The following is a 17,747-nucleotide window of genomic DNA, read 5'->3' as shown; positions in this document are numbered from 1 at the left end:
CTTTATTGGTAGTATTTGTTACTGGTACATGACCATGTAGCATTATCCCAGCACACAGACGCGTTAACCTTTATTACAGTGTATGGAGTATTTGAGAATTGGCACAAACAATACTAATGTTGAATATTCTCTCACATGAAAGTCCCTGTATACAATAATACTGATTGCAAACACACCGAAAATAATCATCAATAAATATCCAAAATGGAAATGAACACAAGTCAAAATGCAGAGCAGCATCTTGTAGGCAGCAAAATTGCCATTCAATTATGTGCCACATTTTCATCCCTCAGTGCAAACCTCAAATAAATTAAAACCACGGCGTTCAGAGAGAGCCTGCAGCCTGCCTGAGCAGAGCCTGCAGCCTGCCTGAGCAGAGGAGCCTGCAGCCTGCCTGAGCAGAGGAGCCTGCAGCCTGCCTGAGCAGAGGAGCCTGCAGCCTGCCTGAGCAGAGGAGCCTGCAGCCTGCCTGAGCAGAGGAGCCTGCAGCCTGCCTGAGCAGAGCCTGCAGCCTGCCTGAGCAGAGGAGCCTGCAGCCTGCCTGAGCAGAGGGTGTGAAGGTACAGTACAAAGTCCAAACCAGGCTTGGCTGCAGAACATCGGTCTAGCCTCAGGCAAGGAACCTGGGGATTCCCCATCTCGAGTTAAGAGTGTGAGATGTTTCGCTACAGGAAGAACTGTTAAAATGTCTCAAGAGGCAAAGAGAGATAAAGTAAAGTACAAACATCAAAATGATTGAATTAAAAAGACGACAAAATAGCACTTTTGCTGATAAAGGCCGAGCTTCCTTCCATTTCAGAAACGCAAGATTTGTCACGTAAAAAATAAAATAAAAAATACAACAATTGAATTAATAATAAGCCTTCCATGAAAATGAGTAAGGCAAGCAAGCTCATTTATACAGTCAAGGTTACTAACGGTATTTACATTGTGTTTACATTAAGTCACTTTGCCAGCAGTTGTCTGGAGTTTGTCTCCCCCTACTGGTTCAAACTAGTGTCACACTCAGTCAGAGCAGTCAGAAGAAACCATGCTCAGTTCAACGGCATGCCCCCCCCCCCAAAAGAACCAACCCCCAAACTAAAGTCCAGTCTGATGCCCCCCAAAAGAACCAACCCCCAAACTAAAGTCCAGTCTGATGCCCTGAAACCATGGGGTGGGTACGTGCAAATGGCCGCTACCTGACGTATCCTGACGTGGGTTTTGGTTCAGCCATTTCCATATTGCTTTGCTTTATCCTGGCTTCTATGATCTATTATAATAAAGAGGCGTGGCGTCAGCAGACAGCTGAGCAAAATGGCCGACGGAGCAGAACGCTACTTCCTGTGTTTCTAATGTAAAAACACAAACAAAACACAGATATCTTTACTGCAGTGAGAGGAGAGTGAATGTTAGTTACCTCAAGTACACACAGGCAGCTCATCCATGACACACTGCATCTACTGGAACAGGCTGCTGTCATCACAGACACAGCGTGACAGCATGACCTAAAGTCACGTGACACATGACCTAAAGTCACGTGACAGCCTTCCCTAAAGTCAAGAGGCCAGGCTCTGCACAAACTCACCACGGTCATACTCCCTGACTACACGATATGAGCACGTCAGCTGGATAATAGAGACTTAACAGTTAATCATGGGTAAATACAACCTGTTAGAGAGACGTCTAGATGAAGGATCGCTAAGTCAACACTAGACAGTAATCACTTCTGCAGTAGTGCAGGACTTGATAAGTCATATTCAGAATATGAGATCTATTTTAACTGCTTGGAGAGAGGGAGTCGCCAGAGGTGAGACCTGAACTTAGTCGAGCCAGGCTCACTCAGAGGTCTAAAGACTGGGAAGCTACACTACTCTAGCAGCAACCCTCCCACCTGGCAACAAGGAAACAACTTCAGTCATGGGGCCTAAAAAGCAGAAGAGGTGAACCATGGTGCAGGTCAGGTTAACCATGGTGCACGTCAGGTTTGTCGTAAAACAAGTAGAAGTAGGCTTTTTGAGTTCCAGTCAAAAATGTTTGGGTCGTGACTGATAGTCTGGACAGGTCTAGACTGGATAGTTGCGTACGACCGAGTAAGACAGAGTGGTTGCTGACTGACAGGAGGTATGAGCTGAGCAGTGGTAAGGGTGAGATGGCTTAAGGTTCAAGAGATTGAAGGAAAAAACATCTCTACCTCCACCTGTCAGCACAGGAGTCTGCTGCTCCGCCTGCTCTTCAGTACAGTAGGGAAGTAGGGAAAGGCGACCATGGCTTGGGCCTGACACAGTTCATGCCAACGTTCTTGTGATGTCCTCCGTTTCCCAGTGACTGATGACCATCTTGGATCTACTATACTATCTTTGACAGGACCAGATGAGGAGCCAGACCTGTGGCCTCATCATCACACCGAGACGAAGAGAAATGAAAGGTTTCTCTTCTTCTTCTTTTGTCTTTTTCTGTTACTAAACTGGAGACATGGAAGAGAGTAGCCTAAAGCCCAAAGAGACCCAAATACAAACCAAACCTTCCAGGAACGAGGAAGGTCTAGCCTTGCAAAGAGAGAAGACCCCCACACTAAAGAACGTAATACTCTAGCGGTGAAGTATCTTTACGATCGCTTGTCTCAACTGTCCCCAAAAGAAGAAGAGTTCCCACAGCGTGTGGCCCAGAGAACGTCACACTGTGATATCAATACACACAAACACACCCAGGAGAGGAAGTTCACCTCTCACCTCATCACTACGGGGACACAAACATCAGCAGAGGAGACAGGAGACAGGGAAGCTGAAGAGTAAATCACCGCCATTCTCTGACTTTAAAGATACGCCATAAAACATCTTATAGTAAGACTCTTACTATATAGTCTGAGATGATCTCAGAGTAGAGACTGAGATTAAAATAAGCAACAATCCAGCAAACATAAAAGTAGTGTGTTAATCACATGAGGCTGCCCAAATACTGTTAAAATCTAAACCTGCGCTTTTCACGAGTGTGACACAGTCTCCTTTCTGTGTGTGTGTGTGTGTGTGTGTGCGTGTGTGTGTGTGTGTATGGACCGGAGACAGACGAAGGGGCCTGCTGGCTGTGGGAGATGGGGGATGGGGTGGGGGGTGTCTGCCAGTGGACGTGGACAGCAGGTCTCATGGCGTCTCTGCGTTGTTAGTGGTGGTGGTGGTCGTCTTCTTCTTCGCCTGCTTCTTCACCGTCTTGGTTTGAGTCTTCCAGACGAGGACGAGGAGAACAGGAAGGCAGAAGAAGCAAAGAACAGTTAGCAGCTGATGAAACGACAGAAGGGAAGAAAGACAACGGCGAGGTCAGAGGTCACAGCCTACAATACACAAACCCTGCCTACACGTATTGAAAGCACAGAATCATGGAGCTGCTATTGAGGGTTTTTAAGCCATTTTGCACTCAGCCGAATATAATTCTGTTTTATTCCAAACCTTCATCACTATCACAGCATGTCTGCCACACACACACACACACACACACACACACACACACACACACACACACACACACACACACACACACACACACACACACACACACACACACACACACACACACACACACACACACACACACACACACACACACACACAGTTCAGGTCAGATGTTGAGAATGCTCCTCACCTCTGTCTTGGCAGCAGCAGGCTTCTTGGTGGCCTTGACACTGGCGCTGCGCTTGGGCGGCTTCTCCACGATCACGTCCTCGTCGGAGTGTTCCGTCCTCGTGGTGTCCGACAGGTCAGAGCTGTGCTGCGACGACGTGTCGTCAGGGAGCGACATGGCCGCCAAGGAGCGCGCTGTGGGACCGGACACAAACGGGTGAGCGAAATCCAGCCACCAGAAGGCGTCTCTCTGTTCCATTGCATGTGTGGAGAGAGTCTGCTTTTGGAAAAAAGGTGCTAGATGTGATCAGGCAGATTGTTGATAAAGACGTGCCTCGAGACTCTAAATGATGTATTCTGAATATTTACCCAGATACTTTTGTAACTTCAAACAATGTAAGGTTCTTGCTCAATGTTTGTTTTAATGGAAGAAACGGACAGCCTGTGGAACTTCTCAGTGGCTGAAAGGAATGACTTTGCACTTTGCTCTTGAAAAGAGAAGTTATTATTTCACTAAGAGCAAACTTGATAAGTTTTTGATTTTTTTTTTATGTATTTAAAAAAATATTTCTTTGAACGCAACGACATGCAAAACGAACGATGGTTGGAATGATGGACTGATCTGACAGACGGCTCATAGGGCTCAGGCAAGTGACTGGCAAGGGACAATTAAGCAGGGACAATATACAGAGCAAGAGTAGGGGGCAGCACACGGCGCGTAAAAGACAATAAAGAGATGTTTCTTCAAGAAGAAGAAAATGGGTTAGTGGGTCACACTGAGTGGAAGTCCTTACATTTGTCATAGGAGAGCGGAGAAACCCTGCAGTTGATCAGTGTGATTACATTTCATGAACAGTTCCGCCTGGCCGGTGCAAAATGGATGAGAAACGGATTGCAAAGGATCCCAGTTCTCTATAGGATCCCAGTTCTCCACCATTTTGACTTGAAAGACTACAGAAATGAACGTCTCAAAAGGCATGCTTGAAGAATGGTTGCAGCCAACTTGGGGGTCGATTGCTGCTCTGAAGTAATGTTATTGAGATTTTTGTATTTTTTATGTATTTTCAATGAATGCTACCCATCACACAAACTAGCAGTTAACTTATCAAACAATGTTAGGTTATGAAAGCCGACCGACCGAAGCAGCTGTTCGATCAGAAAAGAACCAACACATCAACCACCACGTTGCTCTCAGTGTGAACACAGCGTCAGGAAGAATCCTACACATTGTTTTCAGCATGGAGAGGTGTAGGTGTGGAGAGGTGGAGAGGTGTATGTGTGGAGAGGTGGAGATGACTCAAATTTGAAGAAAGGGGAAGATTTTGAAAACCTTTTCACTGCTTCTTAATAGTATAAGACGACAAAAACAAATCACAATAAGCCCACCCAGTGAGAGAATTTAACTTCATCCCAGCTGTTGTCAGACTCATTCATGCTGTTCTATCTTTCGTTCAGGCCGTTTGTATTAGTTACACAACACATGGCTTTAGCTCCTTGATTTATTTTTGGCATAAATTGAGAATCGTACCACTTTGGTCTTTTCATGCAGTTGTAGTTCTGTTCTCCTCCATCTCTCTCTCTCTCTCTCTGTATTCAGTTCACAGCTTGTCAGGCCCACACAGCCACACAGCCAGAAGTGTAACGTCAGACACAAAGAGTCCTCCTTCCAAGTCTCCACTCCCACTGGACTCACGTGCTTCTGTCCCCCCTCACCCCCCCCCCTCTCCTCTCCTCTCCCCCCTCCTGTCCTCTCCCCCACCCACCCTCTCCTCCTCTCCCCCACCCCCCCCTCTCTTCTCCTCTCCCCCCTCCTGTCCTCTCCCCCACCCACCCTCTCCTCCTCTCCCCCACCCCCTCCTCTCCTCCCCCCCTTCTCTCTTCTCCCCAGGCAGGGTTGAGTTTCATCCCTGGCATCCTGCAGTGCTCTAAATCACATGACTCCACCCAGGCAGGCCGGCCACGCGGCTAGCCACAGCTCTGCTAGCCACAGCTCTGCTAGCCACAGCTCTGCTAGTCACAGCCCTGCTAGTCACAGCTCTGCTAGTCACAGCTCTGCTAGCCACAGCTCTGCTAGTCACAGCCCTGCTAGTCACAGCCCTGCTAGTCACAGCCCTGCTAGTCACAGCTCTGCTAGCCACAGCTCTGCTAGCCACAGCTCTGCTAGTCACAGCTCTGCTAGCCACAGCTCTGCTAGTCACAGCCCTGCTAGCCACAGCTCTGCTAGTCACAGCCCTGCTAGCCACAGCTCTGCTAGTCACAGCTCTGCTAGCCACAGCTCTGCTAGTCACAGCTCTGCTAGCCACAGCCCTGCTAGTCACAGCCCTGCTAGCCTGCTAGCCACAGCTCTGCTAGTCACAGCCCTGCTAGCCACAGCTCTGCTAGTCACAGCTCTGCTAGCCACAGCCCTGCTAGCCACAGCTGCTAGTCACAGCCCTGCTAGCCACAGCCCTGCTAGCCACAGCTGCTAGCCACAGCTGCTAGCCACAGCCCTGCTAGCCACAGCCCTGCTAGCCACAGCTGCTAGTCACAGCTCTGCTAGTCACAGCCCTGCTAGTCACAGCTCTGCTAGTCACAGCTCTGCTAGCCACAGCCCTGCTAGCCACAGCTGCTAGTCACAGCCCTGCTAGTCACAGCCCTGCTAGTCACAGCCCTGCTAGCCACAGCCCTGCTAGCCACAGCCCTGCTAGTGGCAGCTCTGCTAGTCACAGCTCTGCTAGTCACAGCCCTGCTAGCCACAGCCCTGCTAGCCACAGCCCTGCTAGTGGCAGCTCTGCTAGCCACAGCTCTGCTAGTCACAGCCCTGCTAGCCACAGCTCTGCTAGCCACAGCTGCTAGCCACAGCTCTGCTAGCCACAGCTCTGCTAGCCACAGCTCTGCTAGGATAAAAGCTAAGCAGACAATAGGAAGTCCACTGACTGACACTGCTGCCAAATCAGCAAACTGCACTGGACACTGTGGGTGCTGCTCTCTCTTTGATACATTTCCACAGGGTGAATTTGCAGTGCAAGTGACACACGTGGTGTGTTTGTTTGCAAATCTATGTATTTACGCAGGTGTGTACGCTTCCACCCTATGAAACGCTATGACGTATGAAAGCGCTTGGGATGCAGCTCGTGATGTGCGTGTCTTAGCGGTCCTACTCTGTCGTGTCGTGGAGCTCCTCGCCCGGGGTAGCGTGCTGGCCCCGGAGCTCATGTCGTCCATGGAGCTCCTCGCCCGGGGTAGCGTGCTGGCCCCGGAGCTCATGTCGTCCATGGTGTCCCGTCTCATGCGCGGGTCTTGGGAGCGCAGGAGCAGATCGTCCTCGTTGTTGATCAGCGTCAGGTCCTGCATGCTGAAGCTACGCAGCTTGTCTGACAGCACACCCTGCCCCTAGTGGGCGGTGAAGCAAAAACAACCATTCACGTCAGAGTTCATCATATTAACTTAAAGAGCATGGTGCAGGTTAAAAAAATAAATCTGAATTGACATTTTAGGCTCATGATTACAGTGAAAACACTCCAAAAAGACAAAGACCCCCCCCCCACACACAGGCCCCCAGGGTATAAATATGGAGGAAAAGGTGGCATTTTATAAATGGGCGTGTGACATCACAACAGGAGTGACATCACAAGAGGAGAATGTTCTGCTGGGGCTGACACAGGGATGCAAAGTCATGGAGAGTGAAAAAAGGTGACAGATACCAGGGCGCAGACATAAAATCACTCAGAAATCCTCATACAGTATTTTGGGCTGAAAAATGTGACTGTCACCTGAAGGTGACTCGTTTGCATCCCTGTGACATCACAAGTGTTAGTTCCATGAAATGGACCAGTGCCCCCTGCTGGTTACAAAAACTAGTCTAAACGCAGCTATGTGTGATTGAAAAAACTGTTTTCCCCCCAAGTCCCAGTGCTATATACCCCTTCCACATATCAATGCAATGTGGTCTCCAACCTGCACCGTGCTCTTTACAGCACTTTTTAAAAACAGTTTAGAAATGCTGTGAGAATCAAACCATAGAAAACAACATGCCCATCAATTTAATCAAGTAGAAGGCACCACAAGGTTCAAAGATTAATATAAATCACAAAAATAAGATAAGACATCAAATCTTTAAGAAGTGATATTATGATACTGATTCTGCTAGCCTAAGCTCTTATAATGCAAAAGTCCAGTAAGCTCTAGTTTTAAGGCTTGACTTCAACAGCAAGAAGGTCGCTGACGCTGAACTGCAAGTTGAACAGATACAAATGTTCCTTTGTCCCACTGTCCATTAAAGCTGTCAATAGTAAGAGATGATGAGCTGCAGAGCATCCTGGTGCAGTTCATCATGCTTTACTCTCAGGGAAGCGGTGCAATATTTCATGCTTTTTCTTTTCATTTCAACCTACTGGGGGGGATGGGTCATATTTCTTTTGTGAAGGGCGGGTGCAATATGCTATCACTTTGTATGACTGATGTATGTGTATGTACACTGTAGGTATTTCATGTTAATCGTCGTCTGATTTGTCTGATTGTATGTGTTAATGTGCTATGTCTCTTGATGCCCAAGACACATTTCTCCCGAGGGGGACAATAAAGGCTAATTCATTCATTCAAGATCTGAGTCTGCATGCTGTTACATGCTGTGATAGGGACACTCAAAGTGATCAGTAACATGAATTACTTTCTCCACATGAGGACATTTTGGATATGGCTCTCAGCTGAAGCTCCTCCCCCTGGATATGGCTGTCAGTAGAAGCTCCTCCCCCTATTCAAACCTTGAATCAGCATCAAACCTCACAGCCAGATCCTAACGGACAGGATGCCATGTCTCACCTTGGTGGCTGCGGTGACGGCGGCGTTAGCAGCCAGGTTCAGACCCCTCTTCCCAAACCTCATCATGGTCTCATAGCTCCTGTCTTTGGCCTGCGTGATGTACTCATCGATCTCCTGGAGCAGCAGGAGGACACAGTCAAGCAGGAGGACAGAGTCAAGCAGGAGGACAGAGTCAAGCAGGAGGACAGAGTCAAGCAGGAGGACAGTCAGAGTGAATGGCAACAATCAAAACAAGGATCAAATAGAAGAGAGAGAAAACACAATATTTCCATGTGGATTGTAGCTCACAGTTACGAGGATGAGCAAACTTAAAGCTTAAGCTTAAAGCCTTTCGGCTGGGTTCCTACCTTCTCTTTGTTGGACAAGGTGGGGTGGACAAACTTGCGGTACAGGACGCTGGAGCCCTTGGTGTACGGGGACAGGAGCCAGATGACGAAGGCAATCTTCAGCTCAAAGTAGAAGGGAAACCTGGGCAATGACACATTCCAGATAACACCATCAGAGGGCTTACAAGAAGAAGTACAGAAGCTGTGAGGAAGATACAGATCATCTTACATAGAAAACAGTCCAATAACTGGGCTAAGTTGTGTTTTATGAAGCTACAATGAAAACAGGAATGAGTTTATTGTACTGAAAATATCCAGAGCCCTCTAGCCGTGAATACACACACATGAATGTGTCTATTGATATTATATAAGTTAATTTACTACAGGCCAGTTGCGGTTAGCCTGGGTAAACGGGACCTCATATTCTGTTTCGCTCGATGGATCAATCTGGACTTCCATCGCCCACGTCATCGATTTCCTGAAATTACAATGTAATCGGGCCAATCAGGGACTGCGTCGTAGTTGATGATGTGACTGGGCTGGGCCAATCAGAGCCACCGCTGGCAAAAACAGTAATGGCCTCTCCCGAAGCAACGAGCGCTAATGTTAAAGTGTTTTCATCCAGCTTTGTAGCATTACAAAATCAGTAGCATATCTGAAAACTCTAAACAGATTTGCAGTTATTAGACAGTTATTGGGAGTTGATTTGAGTGACGTTGTGGACCAGTGATGTCATTTGTTCATGAATGACATCACTGGTCCACAACTCAAATCAACTCTCAATAACTGTCAAACTAAATGAATGCCTGCAAAACGGTTTACAGTTTTCAGATATACTACTACTGAATACTGATTTTTGCAAAGTCGGTTGAAAATCGGCAGAGTGTTCAAATAACAATTAAACAAGAACACGAGTATGCACCAGCGGAGTTTCTCAGCGGAAAAGACGTTTTCGCCATTCTTCCGACTGGATTGGATTTGGCGACGCTGATTGGCTGAAGGAGTTTGTCTGTCAAGGCAAGTACTCCCGCCCACTGTAATCGAATGTGAGCGGCTGGGAGTCCAGCCTGATCCGTAGAGTGAAACAGAATGTGAGGTCACGTCACGTGATCAGGATGGTGGGAGGTCACGTGTAGGGATGGGGGAGAGTACTCGGGTACTCGAGTACTCGTTTGTAACGAGAGTACTCGAGTACCGTTTCCGCTGTCCGGGTACTCGCCCCACCCCCCTCCCCTATAAAAATGGCCGATCTAACGTTAACAGCGTCTGGCGAATCGCCAGCAACACAGACGTCCATGTATATTAACGCAATCTATATTCAGCAGATGTAAAATAAACAAGATTTGATTGCAGTTGTTTTCCGTTCATGGCCAATTTATATATAGATGTGCAAGCAAAGATGTTAACGTTAGATGTTTTTTACTCGGACGGACCACTTTGACTAACGGACCCCTGACAGTAACTTTGTTTACCATAGCCAAACGTTCCGTGTTTCACCACGGGCGGGGACCATCACTCGGATGTTGTTGGTGGTTTTTGCGGTTAACGTTAGCGAACATTATTACTGTTTGCAGTTATCATGTTTGCAGTTATCACTTTTTGGCAGAACACCAGAGTTTTTAATAAGTGGATTTACTTAACAGTGATCAAGAAGCAGTATGGAATGATTACCGACATGTATTGGGAATTACTTTTACTGAGGTAGGCTAACGGCTAACACCGGATCACCTTATCACAGTCAATCTGTAAAAACTAAAAAGTGCACCAGGCAGCGCTTTTTCCATGCAAAATTGGTAATGTGTGTGAAGTTGCTGTGAACAGCCCCATACAAAGCAGATCACCCCTGCTCTCATCACAGGCATTTGGCGAATGCTAATGGTAACTGCTTAACATAGCCAAACTTAGGATCTTTCATGTGTGTGTGTCGTTCCCCCGGGGGGGGGGAGGGGGGGGGGGGGGAGTACTCGAGTACTCTTTCATAACAGAAGGAGAGTACTCGAGTATTTAAATCCCTTACAATGCCCATCCCTAGTCACGTGATCAGGATGGTGGGAGGTCATGTGATCACGATGGTTTTAGAGCCATGACCATCGGCGGCTCCTGACTCACCACGACAGGAGCAGGTCTGTGACCGTCTCCGCTGTGGTGAACAACGCAAACACTATCCAGTACATCATCCACTTCACCTGGGGACACACACGCAAAGAGAGAGAGAGAGAGAGAGACACAGCATCACACACACAGGACATCAAAGACGACAGCCGCCAGTACACGTGCTGCTGAGACACGTGCTAACAGAAGCTAACAGAAGCTACGCACACACACAGACGTGCCAAAGCTGAAGCTGCCCATAAACGCAACACATGTTTCAGCCCTCTCACATCACATCAGCATGCATGGTTGATCTCACAGAGACAATGGAAATATGGGCCATCATCTTATACATGAATAGATGCCACTTCAATGAAGGCAGAACAGATTGTATATGTCACAGATATGGTGGCAATGTATTATAAATAAAAGAGATTACAAATGAGAGAGATACATTGATGGCCGTGGTGTGCTGCTCAAGGCAGGTGTTGTAAATGCATCTAACGTTGAATCATCTGACTCATTAGAACATGAAAACAACAGTTCTAAAAATGGCGTCCTCCCCTCGCTCTCTCTTCCTCCTTCCCTCATTCGCTGTGTCTGGAGGAGTTATTGAGAGGGGGTTGCTATGGTAACCAGCCGGGAGGAGACTGTTCTCCAGTGCTAAGCTAGGCGGAAGGCCAGAGAGCTCCTCCTCCTCCTCCTCCTCCTCCTCCTGTACCCCTAGTCTCTCTCTCATCCCTCGCTCTCTTCTCCCTAGCAGCGATGAGGTAAGCAGGGAGGGAGGATCCCATAAAAATAGAAAAATAAATGCTGCTCTGTATCCTGGTTTCCACTGGACGTCCCATCCTGGAATCATTACCGCTTTATCCCTTTGTGTTATTCAACTGTGAATTATTATGGTATCAAGGGAGTGGGTGGTTTCATTCTGAGAGCCATGAGGTTGCTATGGGTGGGTATTAGTCTCTAAACTGATCTCTTGAGGGCTTTTCCTGATAAAAAAGCAAAGTTCAAGTACAGTTTATCAGCTAAATATATCGGCTACACACTCAAAGGTGACAGTGAATTTAAAGCTATTAAAACATAGGACAACATATGGTGGACAATACTCCAACAATGGCTGACAGGGGAGCAGTCTGTTGTGACTGGATAAGCAGGCTGATACTCACATATTCCTTCACGTTCTTCGTCTTGACAGCCTTGTAGGAGGAGTACGCCGGGTAGAGCGTCCCAAAGGCAAGGCTGCAGGTGAGACAGAGGCAAACGGACCTGGGTCAGAGCGAGGTGGACCTGGGTCAGAGCGAGGTGGGAGGTTCAGTTCAGGTTTCAAGGTAAACAACTCAAATATCAGCTGGAGAACAGAACACAGCCTCTGGGCATGTTCACTTTGACACCTAACAAACTTGCTCCCGCTCGAAGGTTTTTCCACTAAGAACGGGTTAGCCATCTTTGAGTGTATGTTTTTGCCAAGTAAACGTGAAGTCGTGTTGGTGTATTCTGGGCCTCTTTTTACTTGAGCTGTGGCTGGTTTTGATCGGTGAGCAGTGGCTTGTCAAAAACACACTGGCCTGGTCATCAGTGCCAAAAAGAAAGAGAGGAATAGAACGGAAACAGTGGAGCCGGGGAAGGCAGCAGTCAGATAACCTGGAAAAACACAAAAGCCTGCCAGGGGTGTGTCACTGTGTGAGGATGAGGACATCCCAGGCAGAGGATTTGACCCCATCCTGTGTCACTGCGCTCAGTTGTGCTGATGTGACAGGATGCTGAATGCAGGGAGGACACCGCCTGCCACTATCACAGGAAGCCACCCGTCTGTCTGTCTGTATGTTTTGTGCCTCCGATTGGGTCTTAGAATTCACTATTGGCCGATGCTAAACACCAATCAGATTCTCCACATGCTTCCTAGCACAGCCCCCTCTGCATTCTCCCGAGCATGTAAGTAGGTCTCCCGTCCCACGATGCGTCTGTGCTGCTCAGTCATGTGTGCAGTCAGTGCCTCTCAGGCCCGGTCTGCTAGTCAGCAGAGGCTATCCGAGGCTCGTGGCAGCCGGCTCCCTCGGCAGACGTCCTCTGTCCCTTTGTGTCCCGGATCTCAGCCTCACTTCTCTGTGCTGATTTCCACAGCGCTCCGTCCTCCTCCCGCTGGGACTCACAGATCAGAGAGGCACAGATTTCAAGGCACGCATAGGATCCAGTTGCGCTCTTCATCCACATGTATTGACTTCTTAGGGAGGCCTTGAGGGCTGAGGGTCAAGTAGACTTTTCAGCTTACAAATCAGTGCACTGCAGCATAAGCATCCGGCTTACACATCTGTTATCCAACTAACTGCCCATCGTGCAAACGAAACAGATTTCACTTCAAAAAGGTGAAGGGGGAGAAAAGAGGAAGCTGCCAATAAAGATGAGGGATTATCCATCATTTTGCAGATCCGCTCACATTGTTTGCCTTCCAGTGACATGTGACTACCTGAGGTGCACTGAAGCAGAACAGCCAGCTGGAGGCCACTAATATACTGAAGCAGAACAGCCAGCTGGAGGCCACTAATATAGTAAGTTTGCCAATGGTATCGTCTCCACTCATGTAACCCTGTCAGCATTCACATTATTTACAGGGATGAAAGACCACTGTCACAATGCACCTGTTCCTGTCAAAGACAGGTTGTCGTGTAAACAGAAGGATTAAACCTGGTTTAATCCACACCAGTTTCACAGCATCACTACTAGAGAGGCAAATCCACCTGGTTTATCGGTCTAGTAGTGATGCTGTCAAATAGGTCGGACCACAACTGCCCAAGACCCCCAACACAAAAGCCCCAACACAAAAGCCCCAACACAAAGGCAGAATCTTGGGTGTTTTCTTGGGTGAGAAAACAGCATCGGGAAATAGGATGATGACAACTGCTGGCGTTAGTTGAGTCGGCCACACTGTCTGTCAGGCTGTGTGTACAGGTGGAAGCCTAGTAGGCCCAGGCTCCTGATCACAGCAAGGGATCTCTGTGGAGACTGAAGGCAGATTACATCCAGTGTTTTGAAAAATGTGCATTTCATTCATTACTACCAAAGATCCTCCGACACAGGCCTAGTCGCGGATGAATGGATACACTCCCTCCCATCTGATGATACTGTGGCTGGGCTAAGCCTTAAGCCTTGACATCACGTTTGACTAACATATGGAGCTGAGATGCTCACTCCAACACCAGACACCATCCAGGCTGCAATGTCTCAAAGCCAGGGCAGGCAGGCACTTTGGTGTAGGTCAACCTGCTCACCGTGAGGCAACTTAGCATGTTAATTAGGCTACTTTCAGTTGACAATAATGTGACAAGCTAATTCTTCTCTCCCTGCCCTGCCAGCACATCTGTCAGGTGGCTAGGCAACAACGTTAGCTAACAGTGGCTAGCAAGCGCTGGATACACAATGTCGCGCACAGTATTATTGTAAAAATCGCACAAATAGCTTGCGATGGTCGCCGCAATGTATTCATGCATTTGATTAAGTTTTTAAATAACAGATTATTGAATGATTGCAGGCTGAACACAGATGCCACAGGCAGCCTAGCTAACGTTAGTTGTAGTAGTGCACCAGACAGTTGATGAATGGAGGAGCCGCTCGTTTGGTTAAACGTTACATTAATACACAACGTAACGTTATGCCGCCGAATCAATACTCACACAACTATCCTTGATATAATCCAGGATACCATCTTGACGGACCGCCGTGAGCTTTCCCCTCTTCTCGGCAATCTAATCTAGCTGCTTAGCTAACAGGCTAGGTACCCCCCATGCCCTCCACGACGCGGTTTGTTGTGATGCGAGCAGGGAACTAGGAAAGCTGGCTGTTCTGTCACTGTCAGCGTCTGTCTGCGGCGCTGCTGCTCTTCTCTTGTCAGGTAGGCTGCTGGCAGCTGCCTGAGTGAGGATCTGCTGCAGTGGGTGGATGGGTGGGTGGGTGGACCATGGGTGGACTGGCTTCTGCCACTGCTGGAAGACTAGACCGCTCTTAAAGGCACAGAGCTGCAGTGTCATGTTAGGTCCACACTGCCTCAGCTTGCTCCTCCTATCCAGACCACCAGACTGGGCAGTGGGGACCATGATGGCACCCATGATCCAATTAGCTCAATTCATTAGTGTGAAAGCAACAGAACAAATGCCCTGTAAGTGTTTGTTAGTTAACAAAGTATGTTTGTAAAAAAAAAAAAAAAAGGTCTTATATAGGTTTGAAAATCACTATGCTCCAATTTAGTACACCAATGATGGTACTTTGTTGATTTACTCCAGGGGTGCCCAAACTTGGTTTAGGGTGAGAGCTACTTACAAGAAAACAAAACTAGTCCTGAGCTGAAATACTGTAGATACAGAGTTAGCTATACATGAGTGGGATTTATTTTCTGCATTAAAAATAAAATTAAGATTTACTTTTTTTCTTTATTTGACGAGCTACTTATTGATGGCCCGAGATCTACCGGTAGATCACAATCACAATCTACCTCCCCCTGCTTTACTCCTTTGATCGAGCTGAATTCATACTTGCTTCCTCAGCTATGCAGCATCCAGTTTCACTGCCCTATTTCTGTGATCTACTTACTAATTCAGACACAAGCTGGTGATAGCGTGAAAGCTAGGTCAGACATGGACTGTCAAATTAAAGCCACACAATAAACATCAGTACCATCTTGATTTGATGGCCCTTACAACAGTCCTGTATAGTTCTCTGTGGTGCTTGGGTAGGTCTTTGTAGGTGAAATAAACATTAAGCCAACAGTTTTTGTAAACTTTATTTTGAAAAATCAAACAGACTGCTAAGATCAATATATATATTGATACAACGTTAACGCGGCCAGTAGTTCTGTTCATCTGTAATTGTGATTCTTAAACAATGTTGGAAGTTTGCAGTTCCTTCAGACCACGGGACAGGGAGAGGTGACCAAACCAATGGAAAACAATATTGTCAAAACCAATCCTCCTGAAGCATTCGATTGCACCATCTTGGTTACCTTCTGGTGTATAAAAAGAAGAGAACACACTTTTGAATTTCTTTTTGTAAAAGTGAAAATGAGAAAACTAATAAAAATACAAAACTTTGGTCTGCTTCCCTTCACGTCGCAAACTCATTTCAGCCACAGAGGGCCAGAAGGAATCGGCTGTTAAGAACTCCCGACGACAACAAAAAACCTAGAAAAACAGGTTAACCTCTCTCCTATTGAAGAAAAATAATATTGACGTCATCAAAAGAGGAAAGTTAGCCCAGTACTCACATTTTGTCAGACGCTTAACATGGTAGCTGAACCTCTTTGCTCCAAAGGCACGTCAGCTTTTAACCTCCCTTAGTCTCATGTCTTACATATATAATGAAAACAACAGAACAAACACACCGACCTTAAATACAGAGTTAATCAAAAAAGAATTGGAAAACAACTAGACGTGTTTGAGCGTAACTGTGTAACAGCGATGAAGAGCGTCCTTCATCAAAGCGCTGGCTAGCCCCTCCCCATCTAATCCCACCCCACCTCAAATACCCAGACCTTCACTTCCCCGCAAAAACCCCTACTCTATCACTGCAGCTTGTCTGTGTGTAGTATGTACTCTAGGTAAGTCATGTATAATGTGTGTGTGTGTGTGCGTAGAGGAGTGGTCTTCAGAGGCTGGGTGCCTTGGGGACAGTGGTAAGCGAAGGGGGACTAAGGGCCTAATTTTTTAGGTTCGTGAGCCCTCAGTGTCCCAACTGCATCCTTCACTGCGTGGTAGATGATGTTCTTCACCTGGGGAAACAGTGGGAAACCTCCATCAGAACACAGACGAGGAACAATATTTCATATGTGCTTTGTTAGTTGCTCATGAGTAATCGGCATTGTACTGGAATAGAAGGAAAGTCAACCAGACGCACAGGGATGACGTCGACTTTCAGCCCCCTTTTGGAATCAAAGTTGAGTTGACAGAACAATCTATGTTCCAAAGCCTAATTCCATATTTGAATTTCAGACAAATGTCAAAAGATCATAACATTTGCATCCTCATGCCTTGACTCATTCTCTCGTGACTTAGCATTGCTCTCCTACTAGCCTATTCCAGCTGAACGAGGAGATGACTACTCCTCCAGTGATGTTTGGAAGATATTTGAACTGAATAACAGAAAGCCTCTGTGATTAGACTCCAGCTAGAATCTGTATCTGTACCCTGGTTTGTGGTTTCATGAGTCAATAAAGGTAAAGTCTCAACGATTGTCACACACCTGAGTGTGTGAAATTTGTTCTCCGCATTTGACCCATCCCCTGGGGGAGCGGTGAGCGGCAGCAGCGCCGCGCTCGGGAATCATTTGGTGATCTAACCCCCCAATTCCAACCCTTTGATGCTGAGTGCCAAGCAGGGAGGCAATGGGTCCCATTTTTATAGTCTTTGGTATGACTCGGCCGGGGATCGAACTCACAACCTCCCAGTCTCAGGGCGGACACTCAAACCACAAGGCCACTGAGCTGGTAATATATAAATGTTATAATATATAAATATATATACCGTAAATTCCGGACTATAAGCCGCGGCTTTTTTCCCGTTTTTTGGCCTTTTTTGGCCCCTGCGGCTTATATAACGGTGCGGCTTATCTATGGATTTTTTCCAAAAAAAAAAAGAAAAAAACGGAATTCTCTCTTCTTTAGCACTCTTTCTAACTATAAATCCACTTCTGTTTTAATTTCCTCTCTTGCCCTCTTTTCACCACACTGTATGACACTGTATGACACTGTGTGCACTGTAAAAAAGAAACACAGGTGGTGTTGTGTTATGTTGTTTTGTTGAAATGTTAATAAATGGGAGCTTCCTCAAACAGCCATCTCTTTCCCGACAATCCCCTCTGTGCATGAACCCTTACATATGGTAATTAAACATTAAAACACAATAAAAAAAAATAAAAAAATAAAAAAACATTAAAACACCCGCGGCTTATA

At 47.0% G+C, this 17,747-nt stretch overlaps 2 protein-coding genes across 4 annotated transcripts in view; both read right to left on the bottom strand.

Moving 5' to 3' along the window:
• Positions 1 to 1,091: 1,091 nt before the first annotated feature.
• Positions 1,092 to 14,741, bottom strand: reep2 (receptor accessory protein 2). Its single transcript, XM_083651533.1, has 8 exons — positions 14,482 to 14,741; positions 11,980 to 12,052; positions 10,829 to 10,905; positions 8,741 to 8,861; positions 8,394 to 8,507; positions 6,734 to 6,965; positions 3,616 to 3,788; positions 1,092 to 3,197 (listed from the first exon to the last, which is right to left on the bottom strand). The coding sequence occupies exons 1-8, from the start codon at positions 14,511 to 14,513 to the stop codon at positions 3,120 to 3,122; spliced, it is 900 nt and encodes a 299-aa protein (XP_083507659.1). The 5' UTR covers positions 14,514 to 14,741; the 3' UTR covers positions 1,092 to 3,119.
• An 827-nt stretch (positions 14,742 to 15,568) lies between these two features.
• kdm3b (lysine (K)-specific demethylase 3B) overlaps positions 15,569 to 17,747 on the bottom strand; it is a 31,952-nt gene continuing 29,773 nt past the window's right edge. For all 3 annotated transcript variants that reach the window (XM_083651515.1, XM_083651517.1, XM_083651516.1), the window contains one exon: positions 15,569 to 16,568. In XM_083651515.1, coding sequence (XP_083507641.1) covers positions 16,488 to 16,568 — 81 coding nt within the window. In that variant the 3' untranslated portion in view covers positions 15,569 to 16,487. The remainder of the gene's footprint in view (positions 16,569 to 17,747) is intronic.

The sequence above is a fragment of the Poromitra crassiceps genome, assembly GCF_964638095.1.
Source record: "Poromitra crassiceps genome assembly, chromosome: 15".
NCBI classification, from domain to species: Eukaryota; Metazoa; Chordata; class Actinopteri; order Beryciformes; family Melamphaidae; genus Poromitra; species Poromitra crassiceps.
This window is presented reverse-complemented; position numbering and strand designations above follow the sequence as displayed.

Excerpts from the sequence above, each read along its gene's own strand:
- reep2 (XM_083651533.1), bottom strand. The coding sequence starts at position 14,513 with ATGGTATCCTGGATTATATCAAGGATAGTTGT. Across the intron at positions 10,906-11,979 it reads CGAAGAACGTGAAGGAATAT|GTGAAGTGGATGATGTACTG; the intron begins GTGAGTATCAGC and ends GTGTGTCCCCAG. Across the intron at positions 8,508-8,740 it reads CCTTGTCCAACAAAGAGAAG|GAGATCGATGAGTACATCAC; the intron begins GTAGGAACCCAG and ends CTGCTGCTCCAG.